Here is a 22,407-nt window from a genome sequence, read left to right on the forward strand (position 1 = left end):
ATTTACAGCCTATAAATCTTTCAAGCAGAGACTCCGGTCCAACTTCACCTGGGCTCCAGTGCAAGCTGAGGGTGTTCCCCCCTGAGAAAAAGAACTGTCTTAATACATGGCATGTGATCATGTGTTTTAGAATGAAATATCAACAGTTATGTTTTAGCAGACAGGCACAGGAGAAAAGGGATACAATTCTAAACCTGGGAGGAAGATGTGTTGTACCCTGGGAGACTGTATACGTGAACACGTTGCACCCGATTCTCTAAGCCAAAGATTCTCAACCTTTTCTGGATAAGGGACCACTATATAAATCTTAAAAGCGTTCGCAGCCCACCCATGTGACCACTCAACACAGCAGCTTAACCCATCTAACCAGTGCCGTGTTAAGTGGTCAGATCGGTGGGCCGCGAGCATTTTCAGAGCATGTTTATTCTAATGATCAATCAAAGTCCCATTTATCGGTATCACAATGAAAACAAATTTTTCAAGGTTTTACAGAAACATTACTAACACTACTACTTTTATTTTACATTTGTTGTTTTTATATTAATATTACAGTATATTATCATTACACAGGCTGGGAATTACTGCTCTAAAAGTAGGGGAAGAGAAGTGTAGCTCCCTCACTGTAATTGTTTTTAAGAGCCTCAACATTCTTGTCAGCATTTTATGTCTATTCTGAACTGTAATGCTGACCTCTCACACCAGGCTCTATATTTTGTAAGCCTTGAGTGCAAAGTTTTATATTTGTATCTGCAACTAACAGTGACATTTGTAGCCTTAGTGGCACCCCCTATGCGTTGCAGTGAAATTGCCTTTGACTCTGCATTGTTTAGCAGACCCTCAATGTGTCATTCACATTTGGGGTAGATTGAACAATGTGTTCATTTTTGGCATCTTTTGTCAAATAGGCCCCACACGCTAAGGCAGATTTAGCCAATCACAATGGAATATGAAAAACCGAATGATACATGTTTATATCCTATGATGCCAGAGATTATTTGTGCTAGTTTTGGACAAAAACTGTAGGTGTAATATCAGAAAGTGGATGAAGTCTGGGGAGAGGAGAGGAGCTGCTGCACACAGATAACTGGATGAGATGTTTTTTTTATTATTAGTATCCCGTAGGAGGCCAGCAATTCTCAACCTGTGGGCCCCCCCAAGTAATTGGCAAGACACTAAGATTTTAATAATATACAATTAATATATATTTTTTAAAATATAAGAAATGTCATGGTATTTTTTATTTAAAACCTGACTTTTCATAGTGATACGGATAAATATGAAATTATACTATGGCAGTTCCACTGGTCCATGCCGGAAAAATAATCCGATTGATCGATCATTGAAATGAACTAGGCCCACCTATCCGACCACTTAACACGGCAAGTAGTCAGATGGGTGGGCCACGAACTCTTTCGAGATTTTCAAGTTGGCCCTGAAGTATAGTTTGGGAATCACTGACATAGGCCACTTCATGGGTCAGCAGGTGGACATCCCTGGGCAAGCTCAAAACAGATGGGTGGCTATGCATGAAACTGGGTGAGATATTCAATAGTACACCCAGAAGAGATTAAACTTTTGGATGGAAAGGGTCACAAACAAGAGACTTAGAACAAGAGATTTGTATGCGGGCAGAGTTTGCACCCCCAGGTACTTTCATTCTCAAGTATGAGAGTGTATGAGAGATGGCAGTGGCCGGTGCAAATGAAAAAAATAAAATTTAAACATTTCTCACCTTGTAGAGCTGGCAGACCAGATGGAAGAGTGACGACATCGCCATACCCTCAAACTCTTCTTTGTATTCCTGTAACCACACAGAGTCCATAATTATATAAGATTACCACTCTTGTTTGTAAACCTTATTTACTTGCATGACTTGAACATATACAATCATCTTTTTCGCTGTACAACATCCATTCAAGCAGTAATTGTGCTTAACATAATCTTGAAATATTGCAAGATTATCGCCATGTCAATGTGGCAAGACAATCAATGGGTCACAGAGAAGTAGGGGTGCAACAGTTAATCAAACTAATCGATTATTTAAAAAATATGGTTAAAAAACAATTACCGGTAGAAATATATAAAAACGACGCACATCTCAATTAATCTAAAACGTGATCGACAGAATAATCGCTAACAAGACTATCGATAGTTGCAGCCCTAAAGAGAAAGGCAGACCACCCACAGTCCAGTGTGTGTGTGTGTGTGTGTGTGTGTGTGTGTGTGTGTGTGTGTTACCCCAGTTTCTCAAAGTGGGGTCTAGGGACCCTCAGGGTTCCTTGTGGGGGCTCCAAATGGACCCTTACAGGTTTGTAACTTAGTTAAGGGGTCCTTGAAATTAAAAACGTTTGAGAATCACTGACTTACCCCATTGAAGGTGACCCAGGGTACATGTGTGTGAACTGGCCTCAGGGCTCTGGTCATGGCAGCGTTGGTGTGCATGATTTTGAGTCCCTGTCCTTCCTTCACACAGGAGTCTATGATGGCCCAGGATGAGGCTGGAGCATATAGCTGCAGACACTGGGTCAGGAGGACACAACACAGTTACCAACATCACAGGATATGATACTTTGTCCCGTATATAACAGTGGTTCTCAACCTGTGGGTCGAAAATGGTTGTGAAAATTGGTGATCAACTATCACAATATTTATCTGTGGAAACGAGTGAGACTAAATGTTATGCCTCAACTCCTACAATTCCAATCGCTGGTCAGGGTGGGGGGTCCCCAGTTCAAATATGATTATTTTGGGGGGGGGGGTCGCGGCTTGAAAAGGTTGAGAACCAATGCTAGCAGTGATTTTCAAACAGTGTGCAGAAGTCAGAGTCTGCCTTGGAATTCTGTGACAACCACACATTGTTTTAATATACAACCAACCAACCATACAAAAAAAATATCAGGACTCATGATAAATCTGTGACTTTATTTCAATTTGAAAACCATGCAGGTGCCACAAATGTTGCTTCGCCACAGTAGGTATTGAAAAGGGAAGTTTGTCATAAAGTTTCCCTCTGTACTTACAGGTTGAGCTGCAAGAAGAATGTCACCTGCTGATTCCATGCAGTAGATGACCTGAAGGGCTGCATGCGCCACATTATGTATGATGCAAGCCTGTGGAAAACACATTATGAAGCACTATCATTTAGTTTTGTGCAAAATAAATGGTCAATCATTCCTCATAGGGTTGGGACGATAATCATTTATCGTGATAAAAAAACACTCACAATAATCGCATCACTGAGATTTACATTTATCGTGAAATTGTCCTCCGTCATAGACTAGGATGAATTAGCTTTTGTTGAGCTGCAAATTCAGTACCACTTAAACCCTCTTTTCTTGATAAAACTGCCCTGATTCGCCAAAAATAGCAGATCTGCAAGCTGCACAAGTGTTGCTCGACAAAAATGTCATTTTTGTTGAAGCAAAAAAAAAAAGCAATTTTTTTTTGAAAAGGTTGTACAACAAAGTATAAATTACACTGACAGATTCAGTGTGATGCTGTTGAGGGGGAATCAAGCAGACAGCATACAGACCTGGATCATGTTCCCATGACATTCTGGCTGCCCGTGTTGACAGATGAAGGGAAAATTTGCTGATGGAAGTTCCTAGAAGAAAAGCAGGAATGACTCTTAGCCACTTAAACCCTCTATACTTAACGGACCTGAGTTACAACTGTACTTGGTACGCTATTTTTTCACTCAACACCAAATCTCTTCACCAAAAATAGACAATCTACACGCTCACAACACATCACATTGTGAACTTGTAGATCTGCCATTTACGGTGAAGGTTCGCCCCAGAATAGGGTTGCTAGGGATCAATTGCTTAACGTTCGAAAAGGTTTTCCCTTTTAGTGGTCTTAGTTTTCAGACCCATCCTTCATGGTCCCCAGAAAACAGGGTTAACCTACCATAGCATCAGCATGATAAATCATGGTTTAACAATTTTGGTTAAAATGAATGGGTTTGATAAAGGAAAAATATATATACTGCTCACTTTGATCCCTTAATTCTTTTGAGCAGTTTTCGTTAGCATTATGTACACAGTTCATGAAAAAACTCAAAAGAATTAAGGGATCAAAGTGTTCCCTTTATTTTTTTGAGCAGTTTATATTCTGATAGTAATCATTGCTACAGGGTCGGCAACCTTTTTGAAATGAACTGCCATGTTTTTATTTTTTTTGATAGTTTGCCATATCAACAGTTATGGCACATCATCAAAATAAAATATTTCCAACAGCTTTAGATTTGCCCATATACATAACCTTGATTTTTATATATATATATTTTTAAGTATTTACTTTCACATCAGGATATTGTAATGACAAGCAATAACTCCACCTATCTCCCAGACACCCTCCCCAGTCAGAGTTCAGAGTTTGAATTAATGTAGAATTATGTGCAGGATGTAACATACAGATATGAGGGGACTTAATTTAATTGACAGCATTTAAAATGTATATATTTTTTGAAAGAAAGTGTATTTATCTCACACTTGCCAGTGTGCCAGGGGTCACCCTCCCCTGTGCCAATGTTGGCACCCGTGCCTAAGGTTGCCTACCCCTGAGTTGTGTTTGTTCAATAACAGGGGTCTCCCCGTCTCTCCAGCTCTTTAGTAAACATTAAATAGATTTTCAGGTGGGTTACAATTGTTATACTATCAGGAGAGAGAACCCCACAAATGTATAAGCTTCTGTTCCAGTTCCATCAACCACTTGAACCCGAGCATCCCTATTCTGGGGGAGCATTCGCCCAAAATAGCCGATCTACAAGCTCACAAGCGCTGCAACGTGACGTGGGTATTTCTGGCAAAGTCGCAAAGACATTCGGTGTAGAGGGAAAAAGAGCACACTAAGTATAGCCCTAACACATGTCAAGTTACTATAAAGTTTAACATACTTCTGTTCAATTAGATTTTCCATTAAAATGTTTGTCTACTCTAACCATTCTAGTCCTGGTGGCTTTTTGAAGCTAAGGCAACTCGATCTGTTTTTGTATAGAACCCTCATGCCATCTAGTGACTTTTTTGTATAACTGCAGAGTGCAGTCTTCACATCAAGCAGCAGATGCCATTCACGTTCTTGATAGCAAGTTGACTTTTGATTTTAAGGCCACATGTTTGATTTCTGATCATTTTAATTGATTTCAATCGATTTTCATGACACCCCTACTCTCACCTGTGCCTCAACCTGGCTGCTGCTGCTGTTATGGAACCTGCACTTCCCTACAGGGATCGATAAAGGTTTATCTCATCTTATCTCCAAGAAGGGCCAATGTTAAGTGAGCCAGTGCTAGCTGAGCATTAGACCAGCATAGGGAACAAGTGCAAGGCTATACCTCAGCATTCCCATAGGGAACCAGGTTGACAGTCATGATGTCCTTCAGCAAGGTCCAGGTGGGGAAGAGCTGCTGGGTGATGAAGTACCTGCACCCTGGACACAGGCTCTCATAGTACAGGGTGACCTCCACTGGAGGCGCAGCAGCCAAGTTGCGCTTCGTAGCGTTCAGCTCCATACACTGCTTCTGAACCTGAAACACAGAGAAACCATGTATGTCGGGCAGAAACCTCGTATCTCCATATTTCAACTATTTTTTTTTTTTTCGTGAATTAAGGCCCTACTTCATCGTAAAGAGTGTCGCACAAAAGTAGTGAACTACAAGACTTGTAGATTTGCAAGATTTGCTATTGTAGATAGGCTATTTTCACCATTTCAAAATATTTTTGAAATCATAATACAAAAAAAAGTAACAGCTTTGGACATACGAGGCAGTCATATACTGCTTCTGAACCTAAACAGGAGAACCCATACAGTGCTTCTGAACCTAAACAGGAGAACCCATACAGTGCTTTTGAACCTAAACAAGAGAACCCATACAGTGCTTCTGAACCTAAACAAGAGAACCCATACAGTGCTTCTGAACCTAAACAGGAGAACCCATACAGTGCTTCTGAACCTAAACAAGAGAACCCATACAGTGCTTCTGAACCTAAACAGGAGAAACCATACAGTGCTTCTGAACCTAAACAAGAGAAACCATACAGTGCTTCTACATATCTCTATATCTGGCAGCTATAAGCTCAAGATGCCAAATCATATTGCTGCTTAAACTAGTGTAAAAAAAATAAGCAATATCTGCTACAAAACATTACAATCAAATATGCTCTTATACAATGCCTGGCAGTGGCAAGAACATGTAAGAACAAGAACTTACACTTAACTGCAAGTTGTCGTTTTTTATTTATTAATCTTTAGCTTGAATGTGATAAACAGAACAACTTAGTTCAATTAAGTCATTCATTTCTTAATATAGTGTCAATAAAAGTTAATTCCTGAGAAAATCATTTTTTTATTAAAAACATTTTAAATGTCAAAATATACTGTAGCCTACTAGAATTACGTACAGTAGGTGCATAGAGGTATAGGTGGCCATGGGCTACAGGTAGTAGGGGGTACTAAGCACAAAAAATGGCCAAATCGTTACGCGGCGGATAAAAGCATGAAATTTGATACAGATGTCCCTTGGGTCATCCTAAAACATCCTAGAAGGGGTGCCCAAAAAAATCTTAAACAGGAAGTGACTTATGGACAAAATTCTAAATGGCCACCTAAACTGTTGACCGTTGACTCAAAAGACACCAAAAGAATCTCCAAAAAGCATAACATTTGGCACATATGTCCCTTGGGTCATCCTAAGACATTCTAGAAGGGGTGCCCAAAGGAATCTGAAACAGGAAGTGAGTTATTGACTAAATTGAAAATGGCCGCCTAGTGTTGTCGATTGACTCAAAAGACAACTAAAGAATCTCATAAAAGCATACAATTTGGCACACATGTCTTTTTGGTCATCCTAAGACATCCTAGAAGGGGTGCCCAAAGAAATCTTAAGCAGGAACTGAGTTATTGACAAAATTGAAAATGGCCGCCTACAGTGTTATCTATTGACTCAAAAGACAACTAAAGAATCTCATAAAAGCATACAATTTGGCATACATGTCCCTTGGGTCATCCCAAGACATCCCAGAAGGGGTGCCCAAAAAAATCTTAAACAGGAAGTGAGTCATTGACAAAATTGAAAATGACCGCCTACAGTGTTGTCGATTGACTCAAAAGACAACTAAAGAATCTCATAATGGCATACATGTCCCTTGGGTCATCCTAAGACATCCTAGAAGGGGTGCCTGAAATTATCTGAAACAGGAAGTGAGTTATTGACTAAATTGAAAATGGCTGTGTACAGTCTTGACAGATGATGCAAAAGACACTCATAAAAAATAATCTCATAAAAGCATGAAATTCCCCTTGGGTGATCTGAATGCATCCTAAGGGGTGCCAAAAAAAGTTTGAATAGTCTCTCAATGGAAAACACTCCTCCCACACGGGCACTGCTACAATATTCAAATCGAGCAGCCAATCTGGCATTTGGTCCAGAAGCCTGAAAGCTATGCAATCTCTACCATCTCCTGACAAATAAATTAAAGTCGCTGATTCGTGGACACCTTTATGGACACTCTTGCCAGAGGCTGCTTAAGTTTGTAGAGAACTCAAGTGTGGCTGCAAAGCTGAGCCCTTCTGTTCGAGAAAGTGTAGATGCCGGGATGCTGGGTTACCTTGCAGAGCATTATGCCAATGTGCTGGTAATTGCGAAATGGCACACATGAATACATGTAGTTACTAAACACTAATCACAAAAAAACAGTAATGATCAAGAAGAAAATACATGAGAAGATAGAGTGTAAAACAAGCAAGAAGATGTAGAGTGCAAAATAAATAAGATGCAGAGAGTAAAATAAGAATATGCAGAGTAAGATAAGATGCAGAGTAAAATAAATGAGAATATGCAGAGAGTTAGATAAATAAAGAAGATTCAAAGAGTACAATAAAAAAATTATGCAGAAAGTAAAATAAATAAGTGATGTAGAAATGAAAACAGAAGGTAGACTACAAAATACGGCAAGTTATGCACTGCATAACCTGTCGTATTGAGTCTGCATAATATGCAGACTGCCATGGTCAACTGTTTAAACAGCCATTTAGAATTTCTTCAACATGGTCCCTTCCTAAAAAGTTTAATAAACAAGCAAACAAATAAATAACCCCTTCTAGGATATATTAAGAAGCACTCAATGTACGTACCAAATTATACACTTTTATGACGTCCCCTTATGTTTTCTTTTGTGTCAACTGCTTTTAGGCGGTCACTTCCTGTTTAAAACCTTTTTGGGCACCCCTTGTAGGATGCGTTCAGATCACCCAAGGGACATTTGTACCACATTTCATGCTTTTATGAGATTCTGTAGGTATCTTGCATCATCTTTCAACACTGTAGGCGGCCATTTTCAATTTAGTCAATAACTCACTTCCTGTTTCAGATTATTTTTGGCACCCCTTCTAGGATGTGTTAGGATGACCCAAGGGACATATGTGCCAAATTGTATACTTTTTGGAAATTCTATAGGCTTTTTGAGTCAATCGCCAACACTGTAGGCGGCCATTTTCAATTTAGTCAATAACTCACTTCCTGTTGAAGACTTTTTTTGGGCACCCCTTCTAGGATGTCTTAGGATGACCCAAGGGACATGTGTGACACATTTTATACTTTTTGGAGATTCTTTAGTTGTCTTTTGAGTCAATCGACAACACTAGGCGGCCATTTTCAATTTGGTCAATAACTCACTTCCTGTTTCAGATTTTTTTGGGCTCCCCTTCTAGGATGTCTTAGGATGACCCAAAGGACATGTGTGCCACATTTTATGCTTTTTGGAGATTATTTTTGTGTCTTTTGAGTCAACGGTCAACAGTTTAGGTGGCCATTTTGGATTTTGTCCATAACTCACTTCCCGTTTAAGATTTTTTTGGGCACCCCTTCTAGGATGTTTTAGGATGACCCAAGGGACATCTGTATCAAATTTCATGCTTTTATCCGCCGCGTAACGATTTTTCACTTAGTACCCCCTACTAAGGGTCCATTTTGTAGGCTACAGGACACAGAAAGCTGCAGCAGTAGTGGAATATTTGGAAATAGTTTTTTCCCTCCCTCTTTAAACAATTATTAAAATGTATGTATAAAATATTATTATTATCATCATCAAGTAGGGGCATTCAGTTACTAGTATGAAGTATTCCTCATTTTGTTTAATGAGGTGAAGTAATTATGGAAGTGATCAAATAACTACTCATACTACGGTACAGTAGGTGGCAGTATGCTAAAAGCAGTGGTTGCAGCCACAACCCGGCCCCGCCAGTGTTGCCAGGTTTTGAGAGAGAAACAAGCAACCATGTCTATGAAAACAAGCCCAAAAGAAGCGAGAACATTGGCTATTTGAAAATAGCTGATTTTCAAGAAAATTTGGAATATTTTTGAAACATTTTAACAACACAAATAATGTATGAGGGTCCCTGCTCCCTGGCATAAAACATTACTACTTTACTTTAGAAACAAGCCCCAAAAAACGCAACCACCAATATTTACAAGCAATTAAAAAAAAAAAAAAAAAAAGCCCTAAAGTAGCTTATAGTAAGCGGACATGGCAACACTGGGCCCCGCCATGTTTAAAAATAAAGGAAGTTTTCGATAACATACATAACATCTGTTTGCTGCTGCAACTCCGTTAAAAGCTCCTGATGTTTATTTTTCCTTTATGGTGAAATGTTTTGAAAGGAAATATTTCACTTCGCCATTTCCTTTTTTGGCTTTTTAGTTTGTGAATGTGAAGTGGACTCGTTCCCTCTCCGTTGTATTCAGACAGCGTAACACCTCGCATCACCAGTTTTTCCACCTCGGAACAGCGAGGTATGTTTATTTCCTTTGTGCGTTTGTTTATGAGGTTTTGCTGTTGAATGTACTCTTTATTTACTATTAAGTGCGTGATACGAACGCTTATTTATGTTATACATCGTTATATATTGCAGGTTGTCGAATGGCGCGGATTGGAGGACTGGAGTGCAACAACACAGTAGAAGACTGGCTCCTCTCTCCTATCTTCAGCAAAGGGTTGGTAACTTCAAGGTAGGGACAGTCGCATGATATATTTACTTCAGCCCTATATATATTTCAGCCATCTGAAAATAGCCGATATAAGCTCACTCAAGCAAAAGATTTGAAAACGTATGAAATGGGTCATTCTGCATAATGAGTACTTTCTACTTTTGGTACTTAAAGCACATTTTTATACCAATACTTTTACTCAAGTAAATGTTGAATTCCGTACTTTTACTACTCTGCAACAGAGTATTTCTACATTGTAGAATTGATTTTACTTAAGTAAAACATTTGAGTACTTTTTCCACCACTGCTCTCTACTATAAATAGTTAAATTAATGTCTGATGGCTGGGAAGTATCCTTGTATTTGTTTATAGGGAGTTTAGGTAAGTTTACCAGGGTGGACTTCTTCTACTCCTAACATCACAAAAGTAAAACTGCTCACTGGAATGTTGGGGGTGGGGCAGATTTAGCTGTTCAACCCCCATTTTCCAACATTTTAAATGTTGGAAAAGTTCATAAATGATTTGTAAGGCATACTTATTGTTTGAGAATGCCAAATTATAACTTTTAAGTACATTTTTCCCCCCCCACATTAAATGTATTATGTTGCCCTGCCTTTTGTTGCAGTTCAACGGTGGATAAAGAAAATAGAAGACTGGCTGATTTCCTTATTTTGTGGATTCACTCGGAGACTAAATGGCTTCCAAGTTGTCTCGCCCAGAGGAGGATTACTCTTGTCCTGTGTGTTGTGACATCTTTAAAGATCCTGTTATTCTGTCATGTAGCCACAGCTTCTGTAAAGACTGTCTGCGGAAATGGTGGAGAGAGAAGAAAATTAACGAATGTCCAGTTTGTAAGAAAATTGATTCAAAGGATGATCCACCCTGTAACTTGGCTCTGAAGAACCTGTGTGAGGCCTTCATAAAGACAAGCCCCCAGACAGCTACAAAACGTAAGAGAACTGATGTTCTCTGCAGTCTTCATACCATAGAACCCAAAATGTTCTGTACTGAATGTCAACAGCTAGTGTGTGCTATTTGTCGTCGTTCTAAGAAACATAAAAGCCACGGTTTCCGACTCATCAAAGCTGTTGCTCTGGATCAAAAGGAGGAAGTCCAGAAATCACTGAAGCCTTTAAAGAAGAAGCTGAAGGTTTTTAATAAAGTTAAAACAATCTATGATGAAACAGCAGAACACATTAAGTTCCAGACCCAGCAGACAGAGAAGCTGATTAAGAAACGGTTCAAGAAGTGTCATAAGTTCCTCAGAGAGGAAGAGGAGGCCAGGATCTCTGCACTGAGGAAGGAAGGGCAGCAGAAGAGTCGGATGATGAAGGACAAGATTGAGGCTCTGAACAGAGACAGATCAACCCTTTCACACACAATAAAATCCATAGAGGAGGCGCTGAGAGCTGAACACATCTCATTCCTGCAGAACTACAAGACCACAATGGAAAGAGTCCAGGTCACAGTGCAGTACCCACATCCGGTCTCAGGAGCACTGATAGACGAGGCCAAACACCTGGACAACCTGACCTTCAGAGTCTGGGACAAGATGAAGGACATTGTCTCCTACACTCCTGTCATTCTGGACCCCAACACTGCCCATACAGATCTCATCCTCTCTGATGGTCTGACCAGTGTGAGACGTGGAGAGCCAGAGTTCTCTCCTGACAACCCAGAGAGGTTTGACTGCTGGCACAGTGTCCTGGGTTCTGAGGGATTTAACACAGGGACTCAAAGCTGGGATGTTGAGGTTGGAGACAATACATCCTGGGCAGTAGGAGTGTTATCAGAGTCTCATCAGAGGAAGGGAGAAGGAGTGGGTCAATGCTGGTATATAGTGTTATATGAAGGTAAATACACAGCAGAATTCTCAGAGTCAGTCACTGATCTCTCATTGAAGCAGACACCCCAGAGAATCAGAGTCCAGCTGGACTGGAATGAAGGAAAGCTGTCATTCTCTGATCCCGATACTGACACACACATACACACCTTCACACACACTTTCACTGACACACTCTTTCCATACATTAACACTGATGATACTTCCCCTCTGAAGATTCTACCAGGGAAGTGCAGTGTAACACTGGACAATTTAGTTAGACATGAAGAAGATGGTGATGATGATTATGATGACGATGAAGAAGATGATGATGATCCTGATCTCCATTACTATTCTGATCATTACTATGATACAGATAGTGATGATTATTAACAAACTGTCAAGTCTTTAACGAGGTATATTATCATCAGTCAGTCAAGGACATGGGAAGGTCAGTGTAACTCTGGAACAATGTAGTTAGACATGACAGTTGATGAAGACACGACCATCTAGTCTTTAAAGAGGGATACCTCTTAATACTTGTATAATACTAAAATTATATATAGAGTGTTGTGGTTGAGGACAACTGAGAACAGTGGTTGTATTGCAGTTCTTTCTTTTCATACTGTTGTCTATTTGTTTTGTCCCTTGTTGAACCTATTGTTGATCTTGTGGTAACATACAGAAATTGGTGGAGGTCTGTCATTGAGGAAAATAAAGTCTGCACACTGGAGCACCACAAGTGAATTTTGTATTGAATTACACTGTCAAGTAATAACACTTAAGGAAAGAATATGTAGCCTAACCTATTAAAGAGGTGCCTCTGATGGTGTAAAAACAGGTGTTAATGGTAATAAAATCCTATACAGCATTCAAAACCCATTTAAAACAGAAAGCTGAAAACTACAGCAGTAGCTAATCAAAGTCCTCATGGGTCCAATGTAACCAAAGTATAAAACCATCATGCTTTTCTTTTGATTAACTGAAGTGATATCACCCCCACGATGGGGAAGTTTGACCTGTAAACCACATGAACACTCTTAAAGGAGTAGTTCACCCAAAAAATGACATTTTCTATCAATACACACCCCATGAAGCATTGAATTCATGGAGATTCTTTTGTTTTTATCACATTCCTAAGGCAATAATTTGATAACCGGCAGTCTCCGGTAGGAGACAGAGTCTCCTTTGTGTCTCCTACCGGATACATTAGCATCTTTATCATCAAATTATTGTCTCAAACAAAAAAATCTCCATGAATTCAATGCTTCATGGGGTGTGTAATTGATAGAAAATAAGTAATTTAAGCATGTGCCACAATGCGTTGTGAGAATATGGATGCTGGGATTGGGGGACTGGGGTTCAAGTGCTGGGTCAGATTCAACAATGTGCCAGTGTTTTTGAATTACAGATTCTAAGTCCTTGCCCAGAGTTGAATACTGGATAATACATTTAACATCAGATGGTCTGGATAAGTAGCTAATGTTAAAACACTCAGCTTGTGATACATTTTTAAAACGGCTATGTGGCCTTTGCAACCCATTATGGTTTGTACTGTGATTGTTTAATGTGTTTCTTTTGGAAATCTGCATCAGAGCTACAGGTGGATATAACTACATTTAAAAATAGCAGACCCCTCTTGAGTGGGATGGGATAAAAAGATAGATCATGATTCATGTGGCTTTACAGTATAAGTTGGCATTATATACCAGGATATCTAATAGACTAGGCAGGATTTCAGAAAATGTGCTTATTTAAAGTGCTGAAGGCAAATCGTGTTAATTTATGACACACATGTTTTTTAGGGGTATTAAGGTGTGCTGAATCCAAATCTGCTGTGTGTCAAGCTCAAAAATGGCCGCTAAGCCCATTTAAAGATGGCGGCCGCCACTATGCTGTAATATATTACAAAGCATCTTTTTGACTAAACAAGGTAGAAACTTGATTTTTTTTTTTAATAGGTTTTCAGATTTTTTTCAGGTTTTTCATTAGATATTTTGATTTGAAATCAAGTGTGAGGAAACTGCTTAAAACTCATATATTGTGAAAATTGTCATTTATTGGTGAATATTGTTCCAACCAACTTTATCCGCTCCAAAGAGAAACGACTGTCCACAATACAATTGTGTACACACACACACACACACACACACACACACACACACACACACACACACACACACACACACACACACACACACACACACACACACACACACACACACACACACACACACACACACACACACACACACACACACACACACCAGAATAGCGTCTGCAGTGAGTAGATGGACATTGTCATATAATCTGAGGACAGACATAGTTTCTCAGACATCAGTTTTGCTAGGAATGACATCAGGCAATGAAGATGATGAGTACACACACAATGAGTGCACAAAAACTAGACCAGGAGACCTGGATGTGCCAGACCCCTAGTGGTTAAATACTAAAGGTGACGTCGAGGTGACGTCATGCGACATCTGAATGGCTGGGTAGGAAAAGAGGGACAGACCGACCGACAAAGCCTCATGTAGGCCGACCCCCTGGGTCTGGCAAAAAGAATGGAGAAAGACGACTCTGATGAAGGCAGGATAGTTGTGTCATTGAAACAGCATGGTGTGTTTCAAGATGGTGGAGACACATTGAAAAACATGATCAACAAGGATGTAGTCACATCTGAGATTCAGGAATCTCTGCTTAATGCAGAAGAACTTGGACAAGTCGAGAAACGTCTATATGAGCCTCCAGATAGTGACCAGCACTTGGCTCTGAAATCACCTATTCGAAAGAATAAGGCCAAGACATTTGCCTCTTTATATGAAGTTGAGCAACTTTCCAAGGGCAAGCAAAACACTATCAAAGTGGATAGGAACATTCTACAAAGGCTCATTACAGCTTACAGAGCAGGGCGCCAGGTAAACCTTGAAAACATCCTTACACATGAACTCATGACCATCCCACTATCTTTGGCGACAACTTATGGTAGTCTACATTCCACAAACAAATCTGTGCTAGTAAACATACTGACAGAACAAGTCCAAACCCCTGCAAAAGTTACACTTGATGATTCCAGCTGCCTGCTCATTGATGGCCAAGCACTCGTGATGGCACTAGGAAAGCAACCTGGCATTAGAACATTTGGTGAATATGCCAACATGTTTGCTGGAGCTGTTCTTAAAATGGGAGAAAACTGCCAGAGGATTGATGTAGTCTTTGACAGGTATCAAGAGCTAACGATCAAAGCAGGCACAAGGATTAAACGCAAGCAGCGCCACCGACCAATACGTCGTAAAATAGAGAACGAGTCCGTTCCTCTTCCACCAGACTGGTCTAGCTTCATGGCACTTGAGGAAAATAAAGCAGACCTTGCTCTATTGCTTTCAAACCATCTGATTAAACACAGCCCAAATAATCTAACCATCATTGTATCAGGGGGGTTTGCCGAAGTGACCACTGTCAAGTCATCGGATCCAGATCTTGAAGTCTCTCTTCCAGTACATGAAATTCGCACGTTGCTTTCTGCTGATCAAGTTGACACACTACTTGCCTTCCATGCTGTCACTGGCTGTGACAGCGTGTCTCAGTTCAGTGGCCACAGTAAGAAAACAGCCCTGCAGGTGTTCCAGCAACATCACACAGATCTCATTGGGCTTGGAAAAGGCCCTCTCACAGTAGACATAGCGAGGTCAACAGAGAAATTCATCTGTAAGATATACGGTGTGCCTGAAGTTGATACATGCAATGAAGCAAGAGTCAAGTTGTTTTGTATAGGTCGTGCACAAGAGACTCTGCCACCAACCTCAGATGCAGCAAAGTTTCACATCATGCGTTCCCACTATCAAGCTCTTGTCTGGAACCAAGCTCACTTGCCACATCCTGATCTTCCTCCAGTGACCGAAATGGGATGGATGCACCTGAATGGTCAGTTGGTGCCACGGCTGCTTTCTCTGCCACCTATGCCAAAAGCATGCAGGGAGATCACGTCATGCAGTTGCACAAAGGGATGTCTCAGCCAACGCTGTGGCTGCAGGAAAGTACGTATGGAGTGCATTGAAGCGTGTAATTGCAAGAAACTTGGCAACACCTGCCAGAACACTGAGGATGACTGGGACTAAGTCCATGTGTCTGCTGCCTGCAAATACAAGTCAGAAACACAAATTAAGGCAATTGTACATCTTAAAGCAATTATTCATTAACAACCCAAAAAAAAGGAAAAGAAAAAAACATTATTCATTACCAAAGAGGCCAATTTTCACAATATAAATTATATAAAAGTGGTTCCTTCACAATTGATCTTATATCAGAATATTTCATTGTATTCCCCATATATGTAAACATAAAAAAGCACATTTCAGTCTATTTTCTACCTTGTTTAATCAAACATATAGTGTTTTATTATGTTTCAGCATAGTGGTGGCCGCCATCTTTAAATGGTCCATTTTGAGGGCTTAGCGGCCATTTTTGAGCTTGACACACAGCAGATTTGGATTCAGCACACCTTAATACCCCTAAAAAACATGTGTGTCATAAATTAACACGATTTGCCTTCGGGGTTAAGATTTTTGGAAAACTGACCTAGTCTATAAAACGTTAATCTAGTGTTCATCATATTCAATGGTGAATTTCAGAGGGTGACTATTAGTGTTGATGAAGTTGTGGAACTTTTTCAGATGGGTTTCAGATGCTTTCCAACTAAGTAAAGAAAATATCAATATACCTCTTCCAGTTGGAAATAAATGGCAGGAATGGGTTTCGTTGGTGATTAAAGATGATCTCTTATTAAAAGAAGCCACAGTACAGAGGGGTGCCATTTCTGCCCCCATGCTCATCATGCCAGACTGTCATTTAGTGTCATTCTTTGTGTGGTCATGGCATGTCATTAAGAGGATAGTCAACATGATCAAGTGTCTCTCTCTCCTAAAACCTAAAGCACACAGAGGAATATGTTTTATGTCTTAACTGACTGGAATAATAGATGCTGGTGTCTACTAAGCACTAAATAGTGTCCATACAATAAAGTGTTAGCTTTCTGTTAAACAGGAGAAACTGTACAGTGCTTCTGAACCTAAACACAGGTAGTAGAGGCCCTAGGAGGGGTCCACGTGCGACTGCTTATTTTTTTTTCTAGTTTTGATTTTTGGCATCCATAGGACCTCTAATATTGGGATTTTGATGATCCCAAGAAAAAAAGTGGTCCCAAGTGTGTTTTTTTCAATGTTTTATTACCCCTATGAGACCTGGGAGATGGCTGGCTGGAACGCCGGCGAGAGTGTCTTTCGGAGACTGTGGAACGCTCAAATTTAGACGTAGCCCAAAGATAGAGATACCATTTGATTCCAGACAACCTCAGGTTTCCAATGAGAGCAACCTTTTCATGCTACCTTGTCAGGAAGGGGGCTAAATACCTAATGATTCAAAGTTAAGACAACATTTTGGCAAGGGAAAAACGACCATCACCATTTTCCAAATGGTCCCTTGAGCTGTCACCTCAATATATGTGAATGGAAATGGGTTAAATGGATACCTACAAGCCTCCCCTGTACAGACATGTCAAATTTATGCCAATCTCATGCAGTTTTGGGCAAGAACCATGCAGTGTTTTGCATGCAGTACAAATATGTATTTTCCGCCTATTGTAAAAAGGAGACCACTTTACTGCATCTATAGCTGTATGAGACCACTGTACTGTATCTATAGCTGCATGAGACCACTGCACTGTATCTATAGCTGTATGAGACCACTGTACTGTATCTATAGCTGCATGAGACCACTGTACTGTATCTATAGCTGCATGAGACCACTGTACTGTATATATAGCTGCATGAGACCACTGTACTGTATCTATAGCTGCATGAGACCACTGTACTGTATCTAGACCACTGTGCTGAATCTATAAACCACTGTACTGCATATATAGACCATTGTACTGCATTTATAGACCACATACATTGACCACTGTACTGTATCTAATATAGACCACTATACTGCAACTCAACACAACTTAAAACAAATATTTATAAAGCACATTTAACATGACCAGGTCACCCAAAGTGCTGCACAGGTCGCCACGAAGGCTCGGTAGATGCAGTACAGTGGTCCACAGATGCACTAGAGTAGTCCACAGATGCACTAGAGTAGTCTACAGATGCACTCGAGTGGTCTACAGATGCATTATAGGCGTCCACAGTGGTCTACAGATGCACTAGAGTGGTCTACAGATGCACGACAGTGGTCTACAGATGCACTAGAGTGGTCTACAGACACACTAGAGTGATCTACAGATGCACTAGAGTGGTCTACAGACACACTAGAGTGGTCTACAGATGCACGACAGTGGTCTACAGACACACTACACTGGTCTACAGATGCACTAGAGTGGTCTACAGATGCACGACAGTGGTCTACAGACACACTACACTGGTCTACAGATGCACTACACTGGTCTACAGATGCACTAGAGTGGTCTACAGATGCACTAGAGTGGTCTACAGATGCACTAGAGTGGTCTACAGATGCACTAGAGTGGTCTACAGATGCACGACAGTGGTCTACAGATGCACTAGAGTGGTCTACAGACACACTAGAGTGATCTACAGATGCACTAGAGTGGTCTACAGACACACTAGAGTGGTCTACAGATGCACGACAGTGGTCTACAGACACACTACACTGGTCTACAGATGCACTAGAGTGGTCTACAGATGCACGACAGTGGTCTACAGACACACTACACTGGTCTACAGATGCACTACACTGGTCTACAGATACACTAGAGTGGTCTACAGATGCACTAGAGTGGTCTACAGATGCACTAGAGTGGTCTACAGATGCACTAGAGTGGTCTACAGATGCACTAGAGTGGTCTACAGACGCACTAGAGTGGTCTACAGATGCACTAGAGTGGTCTACAGATGCACTAGAGTGGTCTACAGATGCACTAGAGTGGTCTACAGATGCACGACAGTGGTCTACAGATGCAGTACATGGTCTACATATGCACTACAATGTGTCTGTAGACCACTATCGTGCATCTGTAGACCACTCTAGTGTGTCTGTAGACCACTGTCGACATCTGTAGACCACTCTAGTGTGTCTGTAGACCACTGTCGACATCTGTAGACCACTCTAGTGTGTCTGTAGACCACTCTAGTGCATCTGTAGACCACTCTAGTGTGTCTGTAGACCACTGTCGACATCTGTAGACCACTCTAGTGTGTCTGTAGACCACTCTAGTGTGTCTGTAGACCACTCTAGTGCATCTGTAGACCACTCTAGTGCATCTGTAGACCAGTGTAGTGTGTCTGTAGACCACTGTCGTGCATCTGTAGACCACTTTAGTGCATCTGTAGACCACTCTAGTGTGTCTGTAGACCACTCTAGTGCATCTGTAGACCACTGTCGTGCATCTGTAGACCACTCTAGTGCATCTGTAGACCACTGTGGACGCCTATAATGCATCTGTAGACCACTTGAGTGCATCTGTAGACTACTCTAGTGCATCTGTGGACCACTGTACTGCATCTACCGAGCCTTCGTGGCGACCTGTGCAGCACTTTGGGTGACCTGGTCATGTTAAATGTGCTTTATAAATATTTGTTTTAAGTTGTGTTGAGTTGCAGTATAGTGGTCTATATTAGATACAGTACAGTGGTCAATGTATGTGGTCTATAAATGCAGTACAATGGTCTATATATGCAGTACAGTGGTTTATAGATTCAGCACAGTGGTCTAGATACAGTACAGTGGTCTCATGCAGCTATAGATACAGTACAGTGGTCTCATGCAGCTATATATACAGTACAGTGGTCTCATGCAGCTATAGATACAGTACAGTGGTCTCATGCAGCTATAGATACAGTACAGTGGTCTCATACAGCTATAGATACAGTGCAGTGGTCTCATGCAGCTATAGATACAGTACAGTGGTCTCATACAGCTATAGATGCAGTAAAGTGGTCTCCTTTTTACAATAGGCGGAAATTACATATTTGTACTGCATGCAAAACACTGCATGGTTCTTGCCCAAAACTGCATGAGATTGGCATAAATTTGACATGTCTGTACAGGGGAGGCTTGTAGGTATCCATTTAACCCATTTCCATTCACATATATTGAGGTGACAGCTCAAGGGACCATTTGGAAAATGGTGATGGTCGTTTTTCCCTCGCCAAAATGTTGTCTTAACTTTGAATCATTAGGTATTTAGCCCCCTTCCTGACAAGGTAGCATGAAAAGGTTGCTCTCATTGGAAACCTGAGGTTGTCTGGAATCAAATGGTATCTCTATCTTTGGGCTACGTCTAAATTTGAGCGTTCCACAGTCTCCGAAAGACACTCTCGCCGGCGTTCCAGCCAGCCATCTCCCAGGTCTCATAGGGGTAATAAAACATTGAAAAAAACACACTTGGGACCACTTTTTTTCTTGGGATCATCAAAATCCCAATATTAGAGGTCCTATGGATGCCAAAAATCAAAACTAGAAAAAAAAATAAGCAGTCGCGCGTGGACCCCTCCTAGGGCCTCTACTAAGGGGGACCCATCCCTCAATCAATTCCTATTAGGGCAGAGCCCTTCTGTCTGTTGTGCTCTTTTGATGGCCTTATGTTTCATAGACTCTGTATCCTTTTGTGCTTTTTATTATGCTTCTTGCACATTTGTATCCTTTCATGCTCTTGTCATGTTGTTTATTGCAAATTATGACAAATTATTACCATGTAGGCATAACACTTCAATGAGCAAGTGGCATTAATTCCATAGATCTGTGGCCCATGGGGTGAAAAGACTCAAATTGACTTTGTATTGTCACTGTCCTCATCATGAGTCATGTAGACATGAATTGGGTCACGTTGTTTCTGTGGAAATGCAGGACGTTTGGTGCCCAATTTCAAAAGCATGATTCTCATTTTGCAAACAAGGACGTCGTTGACTGGTTTAATGAACACAAAACTCCACTGAACTTTAGTAGAATCAGAATGAAGAGAAGTAGGTCTTCTGTTGACACAAACCCAGAACTGATTATGAAAAGGTTTGGGAATATAGCGGTTATTTTCAATGGTGGAAAGTAACTCAAGTACTGTACTTAAGTACAATTTTGAGGTACCTTTACTTTACTGGAGTATTTTCAATACTTTTACTTTATTTTTAGTATTTTACAAAACACACTTTAACCACTTCAGCCCTATTTAAACTTTGTCCATTTGGTCATTTCTACATCGCGGTAGGCTATTGATACTTTTACTTAAGTAAAAAATGTGAGTAGCCTACCACTGGTTATTTACACTAGCCTAGGATATACAGACATAGGTATGCAACTAGTCCTTATGTTTCCCTGTTTTAGAATAGGTTATTATTCAATTGGGCAAGTGTTTGAAAGGGTTAAAATCGCGAAAACAGATGACGAATTTAGCTATCCCCTACATAAGCTGGATAATTCAAAAGCAATTTATTAAAAAGTAATGCAATAGGATACATTTAATTTAAAATAAACTAATGCAGTAATTCAACCAATAGGCTACGCCTACTCATTAATTCTTTGCTCCAAATAAACGTAACTACAATGTACACTTAATTCATAGTCTTGAACACTGTTTCCCAAACTGTGGGTCGGGATCCGTCTTTGGTCCGATTTTTGTGCTTAACAAGTACATTTTTGTCCTTGTTTTATTTTTGTATTTATCACCCCCCCCCCCAAAAAAAAAAGAAAATGGAAAAAAAATCTAAATCATTTCATAAATGAAAGAAGAAATTCCATGAATTGAAAAAAGAAGAAGTAGTGAAAATAGCAGATCTACAAGCTCACAACCCTGCGCAAAGAGACGCGTTGATCTGCTATTTTCACTAGTTTGGGTCCCGGGACAAGCTTCGGATTTCTCTTTTGGGTCTTCACCTCTGGTAAATAATAGATCACATGTAACGGATCACAACATTACCTTGCATTCTATGGCGATCTCCAGAGAGCGACACCACTGAGACGGTGGATAAGAACAGGACGGTGTAGGGTGAGACTTTCCACTAGACTGTTTGGCAGTAAAACATAACAAAAAAGCTGCGAATAACGACGAACAATTCTTCATGGCTGTGGATCGAATCATGTTGGAACTGACAGATAGAGGTAGAGCTACAGACTGTCTGCAGACAGATCTGTCTATCTGTCCCTCCTTCCTCCTGGAAATCTGTCCTCCTCATTCTGATTGAATCAGCTGAACTCAAATCAAATTAGCTGAACTCACCAGTGGTGGATTTTTTTTACTTGAGTAAAAGTATTAATACTGCAATGTAGAAATACTCGGTTACAAGTAAAAGTCCGGAATTCAAAATGTACTTGAGTAAAAGTACAAAAGTATTGGTATCAAAATGTACTTAAAGTACCACAAGTAGAAAGTACTCATCATGTGGAATGTGGCCATTTCACAAGTTTTTTACATGTATACAAATCTTTTGAAAATAGCAGATCTACAAGCTCACAATGCATCGCGATATGATGCATTGTGAGCTTGTAGATCTGCTATTTTCAAATGGCCGAAAAACTATATAGGGTTGAAGTTTTCAATTAATTAAAGTTTTCAAATAATTGTAGTGGAGTAAAAGTACAATATTTG

General features: G+C 40.4%; 1 protein-coding gene across 1 annotated transcript; it reads right to left on the minus strand.

Moving 5' to 3' along the window:
- Nucleotides 1-9: 9 nt before the first annotated feature.
- Nucleotides 10-21,900, minus strand: ifi30b (IFI30 lysosomal thiol reductase b; the record flags this gene model as incomplete). Its single annotated transcript, XM_080430586.1, has 7 exons — nucleotides 10-81; nucleotides 1,733-1,801; nucleotides 2,368-2,520; nucleotides 3,021-3,110; nucleotides 3,533-3,604; nucleotides 5,336-5,527; nucleotides 21,739-21,900. The coding sequence occupies 7 exons, from the start codon at nucleotides 21,898-21,900 to the stop codon at nucleotides 10-12; spliced, it is 810 nt and encodes a 269-aa protein (XP_080286712.1).
- Between the last annotated feature and the right edge of the window lie 507 nt (nucleotides 21,901-22,407).

Source organism: Gymnoscopelus braueri (genome assembly GCF_963280865.1).
Source record: "Gymnoscopelus braueri genome assembly, chromosome: 6".
Classification (NCBI taxonomy): Eukaryota; Metazoa; Chordata; class Actinopteri; order Myctophiformes; family Myctophidae; genus Gymnoscopelus; species Gymnoscopelus braueri.